Source organism: Mercenaria mercenaria, chromosome 10, assembly GCF_021730395.1.
Source record: "Mercenaria mercenaria strain notata chromosome 10, MADL_Memer_1, whole genome shotgun sequence".
In the NCBI taxonomy this organism is placed as follows: Eukaryota; Metazoa; Mollusca; class Bivalvia; order Venerida; family Veneridae; genus Mercenaria; species Mercenaria mercenaria.
In genome coordinates this window covers 53881153-53902760 of record NC_069370.1, presented here as the reverse complement: position 1 = coordinate 53902760, position 21608 = coordinate 53881153, and the positions used below count along the sequence as shown (strand labels likewise).

The 21608-nt window shown below is 33.5% G+C and overlaps 1 protein-coding gene across 1 annotated transcript; it reads right to left on the bottom strand.

Moving 5' to 3' along the window:
- Positions 1 to 1951: 1951 nt before the first annotated feature.
- On the bottom strand, positions 1952 to 21591 carry LOC123560296 (G-protein coupled receptor GRL101-like). Its single transcript, XM_053553112.1, has 8 exons — positions 21313 to 21591; positions 20059 to 20580; positions 18335 to 19382; positions 17202 to 17749; positions 14776 to 14903; positions 14303 to 14360; positions 8080 to 8306; positions 1952 to 5612 (listed from the first exon to the last, which is right to left on the bottom strand). The coding sequence occupies exons 1-8, from the start codon at positions 21320 to 21322 to the stop codon at positions 5469 to 5471; spliced, it is 2685 nt and encodes an 894-aa protein (XP_053409087.1). The 5' UTR covers positions 21323 to 21591; the 3' UTR covers positions 1952 to 5468.
- Positions 21592 to 21608: the final 17 nt, after the last annotated feature.

Below are 21608 nucleotides of genomic sequence, written 5' to 3'. Positions count from 1 at the left end.
AAAAATCGTGAATTATTATTTTAATTTATATAATATTGTATAAACGTACCGAAATAGACACGTCCGTCTGTCTGGAACACACACGGATTCAAGAAATACTTTATGTTGCCTTTTGTGTTCGTGTAAGTTGACATTTTCATCTTGCGATTTTCTCGTTTAAATTTAGGAAGCAAAAGCATGTTAATCAAATGGCAAGACGACTTATATTTAAGTAACATGATACGTTACATAGTGGCATGTCGCCTTACTGCGACTACATAAAGATGTACCACATAGTAAATTTAGGTAAGCGTAGCATAAATAGTGATCTGTGGTAGAAACTTTGTCAACAAGACCAGAATCAGTTCTGGCGTGACGTCTTAATAATATCCGAGATGCCACGATATTACACGATATGTCGAGATAATCTATCCTGACATCTGTCAATTTCACGTCAACTCGGGGGTGGGTCTATTTGTATGTTTGTAGGTAGAGTTACATACTTTGCGCAATTTAAAAAAGACCTAACAATATGTTTTTGATTTCACTGTCTTTCTGGTTGTTCCTTCGAAACATAAAATTTGAAATAGAGGAGAAAGAGATCTCTATTTGTCTCGGTTTTCAAATAATAAATGTAAAGATATTTTTAATTTGTTCTATAAATGAAAACATAAAACGTAAGTAATAGAGGAATTAATTTATTGCTACATATAAAAAATGGTGAAACAACTAACAAAGCAGGGTTTTGTAATAATCATAACACAATTGTTATATCTAACTTCATAATAAGCTACAAAATTACGTATAAATGTCTATATGTCACAACCAATCTTGCGAATGTCTTTTAACCTTTAGCCTGCTAAATATCTAAAATCGACAGGTCCATCATTCAATTTAAGCACTACCATTTATTATTCGAAAGGGTGTTTATTGACAATTTACTGACAGAATAGTGAACAGTGCAGACCATGATCAGACAGCACGGACGGATGTGCAGGCTGATCTTTGTCTGCACTGGTCGCAAAGGCAGAATCAAGGACAGGAATATTATGTTAAAAAGACACCTTCCTCTGATCGGATATTTGACCATGTATCAGTGAAAATTCAAAATCGAACTATCTGTATCATTATAAATGGTAACTGATCGACTTGTTGTGAGGCCAACACATTCATCTATATTTCTGTGACTTTTTAAAACTGAGTAATGGAAATAAAATCTTTGCATTATTCTATTTTGTTTATTTTAATATGAGCTATGTTGCAACCTATGCTGAACATAGTTGCTAACTACCCTAATTTCCAAGAACAATTCAACGTATTGCAAGTATTGAAGTGACACAAAATAGTTTCCGAGAATATATCCCAAGCAATGAAACATTATTACTAGTATTTTATGAAATAGGAAGTAAAAATTGTCTGATTGAAAGATTTAACATTGAAAAAAACTAAATGAAACTTATTTCTTTCAACCAATAGCAGCGACAAAACTGGTTATAATTTACTAAACTCTGAAGCCAGTAACAGTGCATTATTTTCACCGGTTTGGAGATTTCCACTGTTCTTATTTTTGTTTAATGAAGATCAGTTTAAGAAAATTCAGCCAAAAAAGAAAAAAAAAAAGGATAAAAATGAAAGAAAGGATACTGCCAATCGGCAGTTTATAAAATATGAAAATATTTGAAATTATTTCAGTTTTCATGTCGATTTAAATATTGGTAGTGTTGTAAGACTTACAAATGTTTCTATGCTGATTCCAATGGTTTAGCGGAACACTTAAAATATGTTTGGTATATTTGTTTGAATGCGTAAGAATTACATAAATGTACTTTCAGTACTATGACAAATAGTGCGAAACAATCGAAGGAGCGTTAGAATTTGTTTGATCTAATATACAAACAACTTGTCCATTGACACCTTGTCTGTTGTTGTGGAATATTTACATCAAACAGAAAGTGACTTCTCAGTGTTACATGTGATCGAGGTAGTTCTAAATGTAGTTCCATGTTGTTGGTGAAAAATGGCCTTACCAGTAAAAGTACACTTACACGTTTTAAATTGAGCAAATTTACCCGACTCGAATCATGTTAATGAATAACTTTAGCATGTCTAGATATTTAGTTTTACAGCACCTGTTTCATTAAAGCACGTGCAGGATAATTCATATGTTATCGCAGCATCTTTAATCTGTTTTGGGGAGCCGTCTATGTAGTGATATTGACAAGCAAGAAAACCTATTTCAGCAGGGTATACAGGTTTACTCCTTGTTTGAACGAATTAAATACTTACACGCATACTATCTTACAAACAATACAATTAATTTACAATTATATGTAATGTAAAATAAAAAAAATATATGTTCAGTATTTAATTGAAAAAGTAACTGATTGTAACTACCCTTTTAATAACCTTTTGTCTTATCTCTGGAACACTTCGGATGTAAATGTCTTAAAAAACGGTTAGATGGATGTTTTTACATGAAACTGAATATCACTACAACATATAAAACTTGTTGTTCAGCATAAACATGTTTATTTTACTGCATACTGGCAATATATTTTGTATTCTTGAATATGAACCAAGAAAAGGGATACACTTTCAGACAGTTTAACACCTTAGATACTCCATCATGCTTGGAGAACTGGTCTAAGTCTTCTTTCATATGCATTTGCGATAATGTCAGAGTGCTAAAAAGGTTACATTCTACCAATTCAATTCCTTATTTATTTCATATTAATAACAAAACATTCAGACCTCATTTTCAGCACTTTACAGCATTTCAATGATATGAAAACCATATATGGTCATTTAGTATAACATGTCTTCTTATCAAAAATACAAAAATATTGACATGTTATTTGTATATAAGAAAAATAATCTGTTCTGACAAACATCACCCTCTAAAAATGCCCCCATGAAAACAGCCGTTTAGCAATTACGCGTAGGTAGACATTTTTCGCAAAGAATAAAACTTATTCCAAGAAATTTACAATGAAAATGGTCTAGATCTATTCTCAATACTATAAGCAATAAACATAAGCCAAAAATTTAACTGTCACCTCCTCATGTCACTCATTACAACATATTTCATCCATAGCATCGAACTACATTTTGGATTACTTCACATGTAACACTGAGTAGTCACTTCCGGTTTGGTGTAATCCGTCCTAAAACTGTTGGTAAATTGTACTTAGAGGCCGCTGTTGGCAAGGAAATTAACTTCGGTAATTTTGTTTTGCTTGTTTTGGATTTAACGCCGTTTTTCAACATTATTTCGGTCATGTAACGGCGGGCAGTCAACCTAACCAGTGTTCCTGGATTCTGTACCAGTACAAACCTGTTCTCCACAAGTAACTGCCAACTTCCCCACATGAATCAGAGGTGGAGGACTAATGATTTCAGACACAATGTTGTTTATCAAATAGTCACGGAGAACATACGCCCAGCCCGAGGATCGAACTCACGACCCCGCGATCCGTAGACCGACGTTCTACCTACTGAGCCAAGCGGGCGGGTTAACTTCAGTAAGTCGATGCTCCTGATTTAGTATATTGTTCAGAGAAATAGTGCTACCTTTTGTCGAAGAAATCCTTTATCGGCTATCGGAACTCTAGACACACAGTTAACCTCTAGGTCCGGCCAACAGACACTTAGCCATTATCTAAAGTTAATAAGTTACTAGATGTACTGATGTCGGACAAGGTTATAGTCACAATGATTAGTAATTAAAAATACAGATGAGATTTGTTTTAGCAGTGTTGGGAACATTTTGTGAGACGTCATCCTTGAAAGGGTAAATAATTCAATCGTTCACTGATCACACATACCTTTCTCCAAAAATGTATAAAGCATGTACATTGTGTTCCAAGTTAGCACATCTTTGCAAATTGCGGCTAACCAGAAGGTAATATTGGCTGAAAACTTAAATAAACATTTTTATGTGTAGTTTGGTACTCGGACAGTGTGCAAATGCATGAAAACAATACGTGTAGCATTTCTTAACCTCTGTGAGGTACTAATGGTGTTTAACCATCTGGAGGGCTATCATAGGGCAATATTCGGTATGGCAACAAGATGGTACTTGTAAAATCAAACTGACTAGATAATTTTATATTGTTCCTTTTTATGTAAAACCGTCATTCTAGACCTTAAGAACTGTTCTTAGGTTCATTTTGTATATAACTGAAGGTCGGCTGATCCCAAATAAAGTTTACTGTACACCGAAATATGACAACGATAACCTTTTTGTAGAACTTTTTATAGTACAGATGTCGGCTAATATTTTGAATAAAATGTGCATATTATGTTGCTTTTCGGAACATTTCCGTATTGATGGTCGACGGTAACATATTGAATTCGACCTTATTTTGAGTTGTAATTTCGGAGTCTATTACGATACTTAGAGACAAACATTCATGCACATTTGAGACAGTCTCTAATTATCTTAAGGTACTATCAACCAGATAAATCAATACCAAACATGTTTATACTTCTCCCACAATGGAAACAAGCGCTGGCGCTTTTTTGTGTTATCCTTGGTATTGGATGCATATCATGGTTTAATTTTGTATTATTTAATATTTATTTATTTATCCATTTTTATTCATTTATTTATTTAATATTTCAATATGTTAGAATTTTAACATTATAAGAATGTTTTGTAAACCATTATATGTTTTCCTTTGCCGAAATAAATCAATCAATCAATCCCTCGCATAAAATATCTGTATAGAAACAATACAATCTCGCATTGAAAAATATATACATAAAAATCAAATTATTCTAAAAGTGTAATAATAGTTAAAATTGAAATATAAATACGTGTCGATCACAATACTACATTAATTAGAAAACAACTTTAAATGATTTATATATAAAAAGGATAATGGTCAAGAATAAAATTTATCTACCATAACGGTACAAAACACATCACAATATCTAACGGTATAATCACATACAGTAACAGTGAATCGTTCAACTACAGAAATTAAAAACAAATATGTATATATTCAAAAGTATCATATAAACTATATTGCAGTACCATGTTTGTTTGAGAAACCTACACAGACAACATTTAAACAAAAAAATATTAAAAAGGGAGTTTCTCAAAAATTGAAATATTGACATTATCGCCAAGGATACCTAAGTAATATAATGGAAATGAGAAAAAGGCTATATTTATATCTTATATACAAATCAATATAATTATTTAAAGAAAGTACTTAATTTCCAAGCTGTCGCAAAATTGTTTATCTGAAATACCCTTCTAAGAAATGTAATGTTCACCGTTGAATACAATAAACACATGCGCCGTAAAACCCATTAATGACACCAATAAAAAACATACGGAACCGGTATTTCAGTCCTACATCATGTACCATTAGACTCTATGAACAAAGTTGATGTGACATATTTTACAAAATATTTGTAGAACCCTCTGGAAATCAATGTTATGTTTAAGAACTTCCCAAACACTGCTTATTAATACTATATCATGCACATTTTCCTCTTTTATTCTTCTGCAACATTACCAGCAGGCATCGAACAACTTGTCCTAGTTGAGACATATTATCCTTTTGCAGTTTGTTAGTAGAGCACTGTGTCGGGTCTTGCCTAATTTGCACGTCACAAGTAACCTGTAAAATACCGTATAAGCATCAGCAAATTTGAATAAGAATGGGACAAGACAGCAATTATACGGCCAGCATTTTATGTCTCTAAAATGTTCACGTAATTATCTACCGTTTTTTAAAATACTTATTTCTTATCGAAATCATTTAATTTACATTTAGCAATCCAATTTCAAATTTTACTGATAGCGTGTGTAGTATTTATTGTCGTGTACATAAAACAAGAGGGTCATGATGACCCTGGATCGCTCACCTGAGAAATATGAGCTACATGTTTCAAATGTCAAACTGATGATTTTTAGAAATTTTTTGGAAGATTTTCCGATGTACAATCAAGTAACCCCTGGGGCGGGGCCAATTTTACCCCGGGGTCATGATTTGAACAACGTTTGTAGAAGTCTACTGGGCAATGTTACATATCAAATATCTAAAATCTATGCCTTCTGGTTTATTTTTAACCAAATTTATGAAGTTTTCCCTATGTACAATCAAGTAACCCCTGGAGCTAGGTCAATTTGACCCTGGGGGTCAAGGTTTGAACAAATTTTGTAGAGGTCCACTAGGCAATGCTACACGTCAAATATCTAAGCTTTAGGCCTTCTGGTTTATTTTTAGAAAATTTTGAAGATTTTTTCTATGTACAATCAACTAACCCCATGGGGCGAGGTCAATTTGACTCCGGGGGTCATGATTTGAACAAATTTTGTAGAAGTCTACTAGGCAATGCTACACGTCAAATATCTAAGATCTAGGCCTTCTGGTTTATTTTTAGAATTTTTTTGAAGATTTTCCTATGTAAAATCAAGTGATCTCTGGGGTGGGGTCAATTTTGACCCCGGAGGTCACGATTTGAACAAATTTTATAGAGGTCAACTAGACAATGCTACATGTCAAATATCTAAGCTCTAGGCCTTCTGGTTTATTTTTAGAACATTTTTGAAGATTTTCCTATGTAAAATCAAGTGACCCCTAGGGCGGGGTCAATTTTGACCCCGGGGGTCATGATTTGAACAAGTTTTGTAGAGCTCTAGACCTTCTGGTTTATTTTTAGAAAATTTTGAAGATTTTTCTATGTACAGTCAAGTAACCCCATGGGGCGGTGTCAATTTGACCCCGGGGGTCATGATTTGAACACATTTTCTAGAGCTCTAGACCTTCTGGTTTATTTTTAGAAAATTTTGAAGATTTTTCTATGTACAATCAAGTAACCCCATGGGGCGGGATCAATTTGACCCCGGGGGTCATGATTTGAACAAATTTTGTAGAAGTCCACTAGGCAATGCTACATGTGAAATATCTAAGCTCTAGGCCTTCTGGTTTATTTTTAGAAAATTTTTGAAGATTTTCCTATGTAAAATCAAGTGACCCCTGGGGCGGGGCCAATTTTACCCCGGGGGTCATGTTTTGAACAATGTTTGTAGAAGTCTACTAGGTAATGCTACATATCAAATATCTAAGATCTAGGCCTTCTAGTTTATTTTCAGCAAATTTATGAAGATTTCCCTATGTACCATCAAGTAACCCCTGGGGCTGGGTCAATTTGACCGTGGGGGGTCAAGATTTGAAAAAATTTTGTGGAGGTCCACTAGGCAATGCTACAAGTCAAATATCTAAGCTCTAGGCCTTCTGGTTTAATTTTAGAAAATTTTGAAGATTTTTCTATGTACAAACAAGTAACCCCATGGGGCTGGGTCAATTTGACCCCGGGGGTCATGATTTGAAATTTTTTGTAGAGGTTCACTAGGCAATGCTACATGTCAAATATCTAAGATCTATGGCTTCTGGTTTATTTTTTAGAATTTTTTTTGAAGATTTCCCTATGTAAAATCAAGTGACCCCTGGGGCGGGGTCAATTTTGACCCCGGGGGTCATAATTTGAACAAATTATGTAGAGGTTCACTAGGCAACGCTACATGTGAAACATCTAAGCTCTAGGGCTTCTGGTTTTTGAGAAGAAGATTTTTTAAAATTTTCCTATGTAAAATCAAGTGACCAATTTTGACCCCGGGCTCATGATTTGAACAAATTTGGTAGAGGTCTACTAGGCAATGCTTCACACCAAATATCTAAGTTCTATGCTTCTGGTTTTTGAGAAGAAGATTTTTAAAGTTTTTCCTTTCGGTTGCCATGGCAACCAGAGTTCTGCATGGAATTCAATTCTTTGAATAATTTTTGTAGAGCTTCACCCAAGGAACATTCCTGTGAAGTTTGGGTGAAATTGGCCCAGTGGTTTATGAGGAGATGTCGTTTAAAGTAAAAGTTTACGGACGGACGACGGACGCTGGACGGTGAGTGATCCTAATAGCTCACCATGAGCCTGGGCTCTAGTGAGCTAAAACAGTGCTGTTTAGTAAAGCACAGATAATTCGATATGTATATATTGACTCTTATTTACATATAATGTAAAACCGCCAAAACAGGCGAAGAATATCGTGTTTGTCCGTTTCATTTTTGTAATAAATTTTGAACTAACCTCGCCGTACTCCACGCTTACAAAGACGACATTTCTATCTAGCTCCGCCATCAGTGAATTTGTATGTAACAAGTAGAGACACCGAGACAAATTCTTGACAATTTTTAGAACATCTTTTGACGTGAGATTGATGTCTTGTTTGCCAAGATCGTCTAAGCTTACAAATGTCTGATTAAGACTATTTGCCGTTGTGAGACCATATCGAAATAATCTGAGCGTTGTCTTCACTGGAAATATAAATATAAAATTCGATGCATAAACAATGTTCATCAATATTCAAATTGCTTATTCATATTACAATGTTTATATGAACGATTATAATATTTAACTGCATGATGATCTCTAGCAAAAATGTTTACATTATAGGATAAGATAGACTGTTTAGCTATGCAATGTAATTTGAGATGAAAAAAAGTATTGTACTTTTCCTTTTTCATATCAACATTATATTGCATAGCTGAAAATTTATTCTTGTACACTGAAACGCTTTTAAGCCGACTCTGTTTGAGGATTTGCAAACGGCTTGCTTGATATTCCCAGTAAACTGTTTGACAACAGGATAATTTCAGACCTATGGCACACAATTTTCCATGATGCTATAGCGAAAAATTTACAAGATGGAAATAATGAGATCAATATAAATGAAAATTAATTCAGCTTATAAGCTAGAAATGCACATTTTTAATCATATTTGAGGAATATTTGAATGCCGGCAAATTACCATTGATGGTTAATCAGAAATTTCGAATTAACTTCGAAGTACTTCATTTGAAAGAGTAGATTTTGTATGCCTTTTTAATGTTTAAAACACAGAAAATTATGTTTCATCGTGTTAAATATTTAACCATTCCCGAATTTGTAGTCTCATTCTCAAAACGGATAAAAAGCCGTCCGATTGATGGGAGAAATCCTGCAATTCAAAGTTAAGTAAGCACTAATGCTGGGTACATTGTTATGATTAAAACTTATCATTAGGCATGAACACATACAAAGTAATTCTTTATAACAATTGATGCCTTAAATGTGCACTGTGTATCGGGTGAAGCCATTTGTTACTTTCATTCTCCTAGCGAATGCGCTAAGATGATTAAGAGTCAATTTATTGTGTTATAGAAAGAGAATAAAACATAAGGATATCAGGTTTATTCGAAGGGGCGTAGCCCCCGGGAATAAATCAGATACCCGAGTTTTTTTCTCGCTATCTGTTTTGTATCATAGCCAATGAAATAGAACATAATGCATACAAGTAGGTGGACAGTTATGCAAATACCAAGACAAAGAAATAGGAGTATTAATGGACAAACTTTGTCAATACCAAATGGTTGTCGGTCCATGTCAGTAATATGTTATCCATGTTTAGATCATATGACAATGGCAATTTATTTATTTGATAATGGCCACAGGCCCATATCAACACAAATACAGCTAATATAACAATATGAATACAACACTGGTACCCAACACAAATACCGCTAATATAACAATATGAATACAACACTGGTACCCAGCAACGGTTAGAATATAGTATTACAAATAGACCACTTCTATCTCAAGATTGGTATAAAACGGAAGACTGTGACTCAATGCAGACTTGGAGTGCCGGTATATATTACAGACTCCGGTACATACCGGATTAACTAAATTTGAACGAAAAATACCTTAAATGTATATATTTTGTAACCATGGTAATACTAACCCTAACCTTTAGTCAGTATTTTATACATATTGTACACTAAATGCGTGCGGACATGCAAAAATATGCATATTTTTGCCGTGCGCTACAACTGATAATCACTTTCGGGCATGCGCAGAAGACCGCTCCAAGTCTTCAATGAGTTACATCGAAAACGGAATATACTATAGGACATATATGATATACATTGTAATTGCAGTGTCAACCAGTATTATCCGTTCTAATGTACAGATTTATGAGAGCCCGAAAACCATGCTGTTGGGTTACCAGTTTATTTACTAATTTCATATAAAACCTTACTATATAATCCACTTAAAGGAAAAACTATTTTAATCAAGACATTTTTACCTCCCTTTTTAAAATTAAATTTAAAGGAGGTTCCGGGGAAGATAGAGTATGTCTCCTTCTCTTGAAGGGTTCTGGATACCTTAAAGTAATTTCGTGCGAACTTTGGTGCTTTCTTCACAAACAGAAACATCTTTGTCATATTTTGTTCCATATTTTATCTGCTATTAGAAAACCATATTGTTATGCTTAGCTACCCTATACCTAAGCTACAGGCATCTTGCAATTAATAGAGAGGTATAATAATGAAGGCGGAGCTATAATAAAAATGACAAACAGATAAACTGTGCATCCCTCCTCGCGCGGATTAAAAAGCAGTATTTTTCAAAATTATCAGAAATTGACAGCGTAAAAATGTCAATCTTGTCTTGTTTTTTTGTGTTAATAAAATCAAATCGATATACATGTACATATTTCCAAAACATGTATCTTACGATATTTCTAAGGCAATCTTGAATGAAAATATATAATGAAAATCGATAAATCAATGGCAAATATTTCAAAGTTACGGAACAAATTTACCAAAATTGTTAAATACGTACATTTCAGAATGCTAATCTTGCAGTTTAAAACATAATTTTTGTAAATTAAACATTGGGAGGAAGCAGGTATGTTTCAAAGATGTACCCGTCGTTTTAATTAAAATCGTTTATTTAGCTGTTGTTATCAATGAAATTTTTATTTACTAAGAAACAAGGCGTAAAGCATTAGTTTTCACGAGCTTAAAATAAAATTGATAAAATATGTATATTATCTATATTCGTTCTGATACACTTCTCATCACTGTTTTATTTCACAGGTCCAAGGTATATGGTGACCCATTTAGAAAAATATCTGAAATCCTTTGGCAACAAAGGGGATTTGATTTCTACAGAGGACCGTTACCTGGGCTACCTGGCAACATGATTCGATGTGGAAACCAGTCAGTAGGAGTCAACAAACTTGAATGTTTCATGAAGGAGATAGCTGAGAAAGGAGGCTTAAAGGGAAATTATTCAAATCATAGTGGAAAGCGGATCTGTGCTACCGCTCTGTATGATTCTGGAATTGATTAACAAGTAATAATGTCTAGAACTGGTCATAGGTCTACAACCGCAGTACGAAAGTAAAAACGATCCTCTGATAAAATTCGTAAATTATTTCTAATGTGCTTGATCCTAATACGACTGAAAATGACGTCACTGAGTCGAAGTGCTGTAAACGTGAAACAAAAAGGAAAATCAAACTCGAAGCCAAATGCCGAAGTTAAATCTGTTAAGGGTAAACACACCAAGTCGGTGTTTGTATAGCTTACACCGCGTTCAGATGTAGTTAATTTCACTGGCGTATATTTAACTTTTGACGGTGGTGTAAAATCAAAGTTTTTAGCAAAAGTATGATTTTAAACTTAGCTTGCACGTATTTGGATGTAGTTAATTTCAATGACTATTGATTTACCGTTGACGACATATAAATTAGACACCAAACATTTAAGCAAAACTGGATTTATAAAGTCAAAACGACACCAGCTTCTGCCGAACAGTATATGTTTATAAATCTGAACAATACAGTTTGTATCTTTGAAATAAAAGATGTTCTTTTTTATTATTTAGTTTGTTTATTCTCCACAAAAAAACCCAGACAGTGCGGATATTCAATACCTGCACTGTTAGTTATTGTTCTCTATTGCGTTGATAATTAAACCCTCCCCTCTCACTTAATCTTGAAGTAAATGGAATGAATTTTGTGTATACATATTACACACACCACAATTGCTATGACAAATCACCAAGCTTTGAGCATAGACTAATTGAACTAATAAGTATAACTTATTTGCTGCATGGTACACTGGTAACCGTATGTTTCCATCTGTCCAATATGGAGACCCTAAACAAATAACATTTGGATGCAGCAATTGTTTGAAGATATGTTCTATGTCTTTTCAGGCTATGTTATCAGACAGTGTTAAGCAACACTTATATATCCACAGAGAAACACTTTTTACATTTGTATGGCGATCAAAATACTTTTTACACTGTAGCAGAAATACAGCCCCTAACTCCTCCTAAATAGTTCAGTTTTCGGTCAGATATTTCAACACTATGCTTTTGATATTAATAAAGTCAAAATGTTTCGATTAATAGGAAGTAAGTATTTCCCACAATAATCTCTGGTATTATTATGCATCAATTATGATATGGTTTATCCAATCATTACTCTTCAAATCACGTATAACAAAAAGTATACCAAAACAGGAATTTACAAGTTTGGATAAAAAGTCCCTTTCACCATTGCTTTGTATGACTGACATCAGATGGTATTATTTTTTGCATAAAATATCAAACATTGTCTTTCTAAACTTTTTGTCATAATACAATTTACTGAATCCTAACATCAACGAAAACTGTCGATTTCGCGTCTACAGGTCATAATTTCCTCAGGTTTATAATCTCCACAGGTTATCATTTGCTGATTAATTCTAGGGCAATTTTATATCATTTATATTTATATCATGGAATGCGTCTGGAAATTAAAACAGTCCAGTAAAAGGTAATGTTTAAAGGTATAAAAAGCACAGATTTGCATCATGTTGTCTTAATCACATGTTAATGTCGATACTGGAAAATTCAAGCATATGGTCACCAGTGTAGTTACAACACAGTGTATTACTAATTATTTTATTAACAAGTGTGCATACATAAAACGCTTACGAAATGATTATTTTCAATCTTTTATCTAAGGATGTAGGTACGATTTTTTTTTAACTTCAAGAATTTTTTCATACTCTGTGAGCTTGAAGAACATTAGTTTCCAAGACAAACAAGAGAAGAAAAAACACAGGTCACCGAGCTCGTTTTAATTTTTTAGGGCATTTTCTTGACCCACTGTTACAGCATTTCTGAAATTTTGTAAAATTTGAAAAATGCTGGTACTTTATAAAACATATAATATCCCACTTAAAGTTATAGGGATTTCAGGCCTTACAGGTCAATATGAATATAAGGTGATGTCAGTATTGTATAAGCATAAATGTCACTAACAAATCTCTTTCATTTTTACATGTTGCCATAATTACCCCACCGCTTTATTTTCAATGGAAAAAAACGTATTTAGATCTACGAATAGTTCGGACGATAAGATTTTCAAAATATTTTGCAGCTTTAATGGCACAACAAAATGCTTCAAAATGGAAAGAAAAAAAGTTTGGATCACCGTGCATCTAAGAGATTTATTTAAAAAATGATAAAAACTGGTGAATCTTGAAATTTTTTGTTCCTTTTGTTTTAATTCATATTTTCTAGATAATATAAAGTGCTATCATAAATACTTTTACTTCAATTATAGCTTAACATTATATGTATCAGTCAGGAAAATATCAAAACCAAACCTAATCTCCTTTAATAGATATTTGAAATTACCTACCTCTACCCCATTGTAAATCTTGCGTCAATTTTAGGCAAATGCCAGCAAAAAATAAGGGTGAAAACTTTTTTTTGCAAAAATTAGAATCTTTTTGGTTAAATGGTACATTATTAGCCATATTTTAATTATTTAGCATTAATTTTTGGCAAAACTTTTGTTAGAAAGCTATATTCGAAGCAATCTGACTAAAGTACTTGATCTTCTAAACGAAGATCTGAGAACGACCCATTCACATTCGTCTTCTGTATATTTTGGATTTCCAATATTGCTATTTTTATTTTCGCAAATCTATTTTCGTTTGAACCAATCAGACAACTTGTTCGAATGTCAAAGAGTAAGAAAAATTTGCAGTTAATCCAGGGCTCGAACCCGGGACCTCTCGCTTACAGAGCAAGTGCCCTACTGACTGAGCTAACCAGCTATCTGACATATTTCGACATAAAAATTGTTGATATCAAAAACCAAGGCTTTTTAAAGCTTGCAGAATGTTGTAAGTTAGCTTTTGATTGGCTAGCGGAAGGGTTGTCAGAACGAGGCCATCAATAGCTCGTTGTCAGATCCTATGCGTAGCGTAATAGGAGATGTACTTTAGTCAGATTGTATTCGAAGAAACATTTTTCAAAATGGCGGATATCCTGAAAAAATAAACGCTCGTACATCCTTAAAGTCAGTTTATAGATTTATTCAAGACCATTTGAAATACAAATGTAGGTAAATGTCATTTGTTAACAATAACTACTTGTAGGCTATAAAATGAAATATATAACAAAGCGTTCCACATACCTCTGCGAGGCACGTTGCTGGATGTAACTTGCTGTACATCATGTTGCACGTGCTCTTTCTGTTTTATAATATACAAATTGTTAGACATTTTTTATTCCTTGTCCTTTTGAAACGTTTTAAATAATTTATTTTTATTCAAATACCATCTTATATTTACGCGTCTCGAAAACTTTCAAATTCTTTACTATATATAAGGCAAATTGAGTACTGAATTTAAGATCAGATCTTGATATTTCTATAGCGACTGTCCTCTCGGTCACCTGAACAATTAAATAATAGCCATTTGCTGTTATGAAACAACCCATATGTCAGAAAACTAGAAACTTGATATGGTCAATAACGCATCAGTACATTAAATATAGATGCATTATTTCAATAATGATATTTAGCACGTGCCCTCTTCAGGGTCCTTTTAAAGGTATCATCATGTCATAACTGTAAATAAATCACTTGAGTACCGATGTAATACTTACTTTCTTTCCGAGAATAGCTGTTAACGTGTAAAGAACTGGATTTAGCGCAGAATTTACTGGAAGTATAAATACAGCCGTCCAGGCATACACCTCACCGGGAATCACGTGACCGGACAATGCCATCGTTCCTAATATTAAAACAAATACTGCTTGAAACCTGTTACAGTTAAAAGTATATGTCTCCCAATACTGCTTCAAATAATCCGAAAAGATGCAATATTCATCCATATTACCATGAAAGGTTGTGTTACAAGTTGTTTGCATTAAAATTAGAAATGAAAATTGCATCAGAATTTGTATACAACTTTATTCAATCAACTCAAATCGAAAAGAGCTGTTTTTAAAAACATATATGCACATCATAATGACCCCTAACAGGTGATATCTATATTTTGGTATTAAGTATACTTTCTCCATGAGAACTCTTTTTGTTTGTTTGTTTTAATATCGACTTGCCTTTCTGAAACAAGGACAGCGCAATAAATCAGAGGAGATGGAAAGGAAATTTAAAGACCTTTTTGTGGGTGTGTTGAAGGGGGTCATGTAAAGTGGCGGTGGATGTTTTGCGCCGATGGTGACGAAATACTAAGGCAGAAGGAACTAAAAGTATTTTTTCTTTTCAAGTGTGGGGATGCACATAAGTTTAAAGTCAATATCGTGAATTGTGTTGAAACTATGCTCCAGACACAAAATAAAATGGACAGTTTTTTTCACTAAAGTTTATTTATTTGCCTAGACCTTTAACCTACCTACCAAGTTCATGCATTCTGCACATCTGCACATCTTCTAACCGCCAACTACCTTAATGCCAAGTCTGAATTCAATACCTCGAATTGTTATTAAGTTATATTCCAGACAAGAAATATGACTGACAGATACACTTGCTGTTACCTTGACCTTTAACCTATCGACCAGGTTTATGAGCGTTAAACGTTTATTATGTTATGCTCCGGTCACGAAATATGACGGACAAATTTGATATTTAAGCTCAATTTGTGACTTTGACCTTTAAAAAACTGACTCGTCTCATACACTTTGAAAATTGCTTTATCACCAGCTGTCTACAAGTGAAGTGTAAAGTAAATACCTTAAATAGTTATTAAGTTATGCAAATGGACACGAAATTTAACATTTGAACTTCATCTGTGACAGTAACTTCGGCCTACCGAACTCTTTCATGCAACCTTCGTACATGCTGAATCTAATCTCAGTCATGCTTAGGACACAAAATATGACAGACGGACGAGCCAACATTTATACTAGATTATTTGATATTCAAAATTAAAAGTTTCATTAACCTTATAGACATTCCTACAAATTTAATTTATTATTTTCTTATATATTCTCATATTTATACCGACAATTTGCTTCACAACTAGACTTAATTCTATTTTTATAATAATATTATCTCTGTTTAATAATGCACTATATATCTACTAAGTCCGTTTATGAGATAGAGAGACAACAAAGCATTTACCTAATCTAAAATGACAATTAATAATTGAAAAAGGTTGTTAAAAACTATATTTCATTACATTATTGCGACAATTAAGTCACATGTACAATACTTATTTTGCATATTTTGTAAATTCTTCTGGCTTACAAATTTATGAAATTTATCATTTTGAATGGAATCACAGAAGTGACATCAACGTAAGCAACAAAAGTAACATCAGCCAAACGAGTGGGGCTTTGCATATGGACAGCGAGAACACTTTAAAACATAAAAACAGACAAATATACCAACATATCTCCCAACAAATGGGCAGATATAATTCACAAAGTTGATATAAATATACAAACAGTTTTATTTCCTACATACATAGCATAAGGTGTTGAATCATAATTTACAATATTATATACCCTTCTCAAATGCGCTCATTTGATTGGTCGAAATGAGTGCACGCGTGGGTCCGCAAAAAGCGATATTGACCTGCAAAAGTGATAATGACTCTTGTGATATCACTTTTTCTTATATGTATGAAATATGGGCCAGTCAAATGAATTAATGTGAGAAGGGCATATAATATAACAATTATAGACTTATGTTTCGTATTGACCGAAACATAAGTCAATAACTGTATAATATATTTTCCCTTTGGCAATCATAGCTTTGGTGTTCTGTTCTCGGGCGACAACATACGAATAATAATTTAAAAGATAAACTCTATTCCGCTGCAGGTGGAAGAAAGATACACATTGAATATGCACACATGAAATGTAACCCTTGCTTTGCTGAAAACATTGTGCTTATATGAATATCTTCCCTTTATGTTAGATGTGACGGTGCAACTATTGTCATCTATCACCAGAGGCCAGCTATTTAACAGGCAAGTGATGTTCACCATTCAATCAGTCCAGAACTATATGACAATTAAAAATAAAAAATATAGCACTTTGATTGATAGAATTATCAGCATGCTTACCCATACAACCGATAGGAAACCAGCAGAGAAAATCAGTGGTTACAACAAGCAAAAGATTTCGTGCCACAGTAAGTTCTCTCCGTCGTGCTGACCCAGTTTTATCCTGTCTTGTAATCCGTCTTATTCCCGAGGTTGCCTTTTTAATTTCCGAATAAATAATGACCTGTCCAATGGCTAATAAACAGAATGTAACAAAGTTAAATCCGACAAAGATGGTGATAGAGTATAACCATCCTGGTGGCCGATCTCTGGTTAACGGTAATGCAATGCAAATGCCTGATTTTGAATAAAACTTATTCTGAAAGTAATCTTTATATAAAATTGGTATCAGGCCGACGGACCCTGAAATCACCCAGGCAATACCTGAACAGATTCCAGCAATTTTCATGTTACAACGCACTTGACCAAATGGATACTTAATGACTAAAATCCTGTCTAATGTAATAAGACACAGAAAGATAACGCTGGCCTCTGACGAAACGGTGGATAGAAATCCAGCTAATGTACACCAGATGCTATTCCTCCAGTAGTCATCCATAAAAATATACCTGCAAAGACATATACGTACTGGTACTGTTATAGCTAAAACATAACTAAACAAAAATGATAATAGTTGCTCTGATTGTATTCATGTTAAGTTAATTTCGACAACTGTTTATATTAGAAATCACACAACATGATTTGCCGTGCTTGTTGGAATATGCAAAACGTGAATTTCTAGACGTTGCTCATAGAAAGCATGCACTGTGTCGCTCAGTAAGAACGTTTGCTGTTGAATAACCGATATATATAGTAGTTTTAGTTCTTAAAAAATTGCAAAACGAGGGATAAAATGGCATAAATGACATTTAAGCCGAATCTGTAAATATGAGATATACGTTTCAATGTAGTAATTTCCATCTTAGTAGGAATCGAATTGTTGTGTTCAAAGTGTGGTATGTTCACATTTAATTTTAAAGGGATGTTCCTTTTGCATTGAACGGATTTATTATGATACTGATGTAGGAAGGTACTTATTGTATCATAGAAAATATAAATATATACTGAATAGCACAAACAACTTAAAAAGCAAGCAAACATAACTGCCGTATTGACACAGACTGAAGTATTGAAATTAAAAAAAAAGGCCAGACCTATTACGGTATGCGGCGTCCGCTACTGCAATGAGTATTAGATAAATTCCCATCAGGAAATCTGCTACAGCAAGATTTGTCACAAATATTCCAAAACCCAGTTTCAGCCTTTCTCTGTCGTAGACTAAACGGTAAATAACAGACAAAATATTTCCAATCAGTGCGAGTATTCCGATAAACCAAAGCATTGTTTGGAGTGCAGAAACCCGCATCAAATCTGCACATGAAGAAAATTCGTCTTTTGCAGGAAAACAGTCTGCATCTGCTAAATAGTTCGGACGAACACAGCAATATTTAAATGCATGTGTATGTAAGGAAGTTATTCCTGATGCACCGCGGAATAAACCTTTATTGAAGATTGTTATTTTAGTGTTTTCCATGTCGATGATTTTCACATTCATACCTGAGAATACGTTGTCTTCCATTTCATGTATATTGTCATCAGACAATTTTAATTCATCAAGATCTAAACCAGCGAATGTGTTAGAAGAAATTTTATAAATATTCGCACCTGAAATTTCAATGTTTCTTATACTGGGTAGACCGGTCATTGAATTCGGCTCAAATATATGTATGTCCCCATTTCCTAGTAAGTTCAACATTTTTAGTTTACTCAGTCCGCTAAATGCGAAAGAAGGAATTTTGATTAATTTGTTATAGCTAAGGTCCATTATCCTCAGATTCGCTAATGCGATAAATGCATATGCGGTAAAGTCCTCTATGCTACACATTGAAATATTCAATGATATAAGATATGGGAAACTTAACACTGGCTTTACAAGTATGTCTCGGAGTCTGGTATTTGCGCTCAATTCAAGCAAACGGGAGTTTTTGTGCACATAAGGTAAAGTGTTACTGTCTATGTCAGCGAAACTGCAGTTTGTTGTATATTCTACGCATGTGCAGTTTTCTGGACATGTGTATTCACAATAAAGTTCGTCATCACCATGCAAACACTGTGCTTGTCCATCACATATCTGCACCAAAGGAATACACGTCTTACTTGCCGCGCATTTATACTCATTTGGGCAATAAATCATTGCTGCTTCTGAAAACAATTGGTTTCGATTAAAATGATATTTATAATATATTGGTCATATTTCAACACAATAATTTGAAAAGTATAAAATGTAATGACATTCATTTGTTCTTTAAATTCTACCAAGACAAACGTTTATTATCTTGTGACTCGTCAGAACCTGTTGAAGTTGTAAGATAACTTGCATTCTCAGTGTCTCAGTACGCAAAAATATTGAACTAATGATGAATATACTTAAAAGCTCCTTGTAACTGAACACGTTTGAAAATTTGTCAAGCAGGCGGTTTCACATAATTTGATAATTATAGGTTATTAGATTTGTATCAAGAAATATGCATGAGTTCTGCAGCGGAAATATTGCGCGACTTTAGGAGCGCAATATTATTCCGCGAAAGAACGAGTGCATATTTCTTGATGCAAATCTAATAATCTTTTTATTACATACATATCTACACCTAAAATTATTATATAAATGATACAAATTTGTTATTCAACCCGGGTGAAATTGAAAATGACGTCGTTAAAGAACTTTTAAACGCGACGACATGAATGAAATTGACGTCAAAAATTACGTCACACCCGATATGAAATTTGAACGTTAATACAGATAAATACTGACGTTTCAGGTTCCATTGAAACTTAACGGAGTTATCAAATAAGTATGTAATAAGAGATATTTATTTACCTTTGCACAATGCCGGAAAATATTTTGATCCAACTGCAACTAATGTCGCCAAAGATTTTATCACTATATCTGTAACAACTGGATATGTTTCAAAATTTAACATTTCATCAAATGGACGCTGTATGATTCTGTATATCAGAAACTCTGGCGTTGACCTTATGTTTTCAAACATCATCCCATCAAGAGAGTCCAATTCATTATATTTTTGGAAATATAAAATCCCTCTCGACTTTGTCTTGGAAAATTTAATTCTGTTGACAAAGTCTGATGCTAATATAGAGTAGTTGCAAATAATCTCCCTATTGGTGGTGCTATATGGATTAACGACTGTATCCGAAATATCTAGCATAAGATGGTTAAATTCAAATTTGTCTGGTCGATACTTAGCCTTATAGCGCAGCTCCCTAACAATACTGTTAGTTGTGTAAAACTGTGCCGCAATTTTCCGTATCTTCTGTTTTTCATCTTTGCTTATCGTGTCATCGTACAGAAGTAAAACTTCACGATCATCGTCCTGACAGCCTTGAAAAATAGCTTTTCTCATATGTAAGACTATATGATTAATTAAGGCCAAATACAAAATATCAAATACTGATTCATTTACGTATTATGAGGACAAGTATAATTCATGACTTTTTTATTTGATATAATTTTACAAAAGTAAATAACTGATTTTTAACGTTAAGTATCACCGATCTAGTTTTACGTTTTCAACAACTGGCCTAAAATTACAATATTTTATGAAAATTTTATGAATTAAATTTGCAACTAATATTTAATACTGAGATTGAATTTTGCCGCTTAGCTTTTGTATTGATTCGTGCTAACATATACATCAAAAAACGAGTTTTTTTTTAAAGATTTTCAATAAGGTTTTATATTAATATATTAATTAAATCTCATCGGCGTTCATGAAATCACGTATTAAGAGTGAATGACACGCACACGCGCATGCGCACGCAGGCGCGCGCGCGCGCACACACACACACGTATATGGAACATGTAAATGCCAGGGATTTTGCATTATTAACAATATCTATTTAAAAATGCTGCTGTAAGAGTTGTGTTAGATGTCACTCGTTTAGAAAAGTTCCAAAAGGAAAGTTATTGTAAATAAACAACTAATTTTGTAAAATTTAAGTTACTAGCATGAAAATTTGAAAAATGAAGTATGTATATAAAGTTCAGTACTTCACTTCTTCAGGAGCATCGTTTAGGTAGTATGCGTTCCTATTTGGTAAGGTATGTACTTACCACATTCCATCTCATCCTGCCCACCAGGACATTGTATTTGTCCATCACAAATAAACTTCAATGGCAAACAAAAGCTACCGGGACATTTAACAGTGTTCTTTGGGCATGCAAAGTTTTCTAAGAACAAAACAAATCATGGCATACATCATATATCTGGATTCTACAGCAAAATATAGAACCAAACAGTATTAAAATGATACTCAGAAGAAAAGAACAGAATTCAAACTTTAGCGATACTATTACGACATCTAGTTATGTAACAAATAATCTTAATCACACTACTAGAGATATTTTAC

Bases quoted from the DNA above. Each gene is read 5' to 3' on its own strand.
- LOC123560296 (XM_053553112.1), bottom strand. The intron at 17,750-18,334 runs GTCTGGCCTTTT...ATGTCTTTGCAG, and splicing joins GACGCCGCATACCGTAATAG to GTATATTTTTATGGATGACT. The intron at 8,307-14,302 runs GTATGTGGAACG...TTATATTTCCAG, and splicing joins CAGCAACGTGCCTCGCAGAG to TGAAGACAACGCTCAGATTA.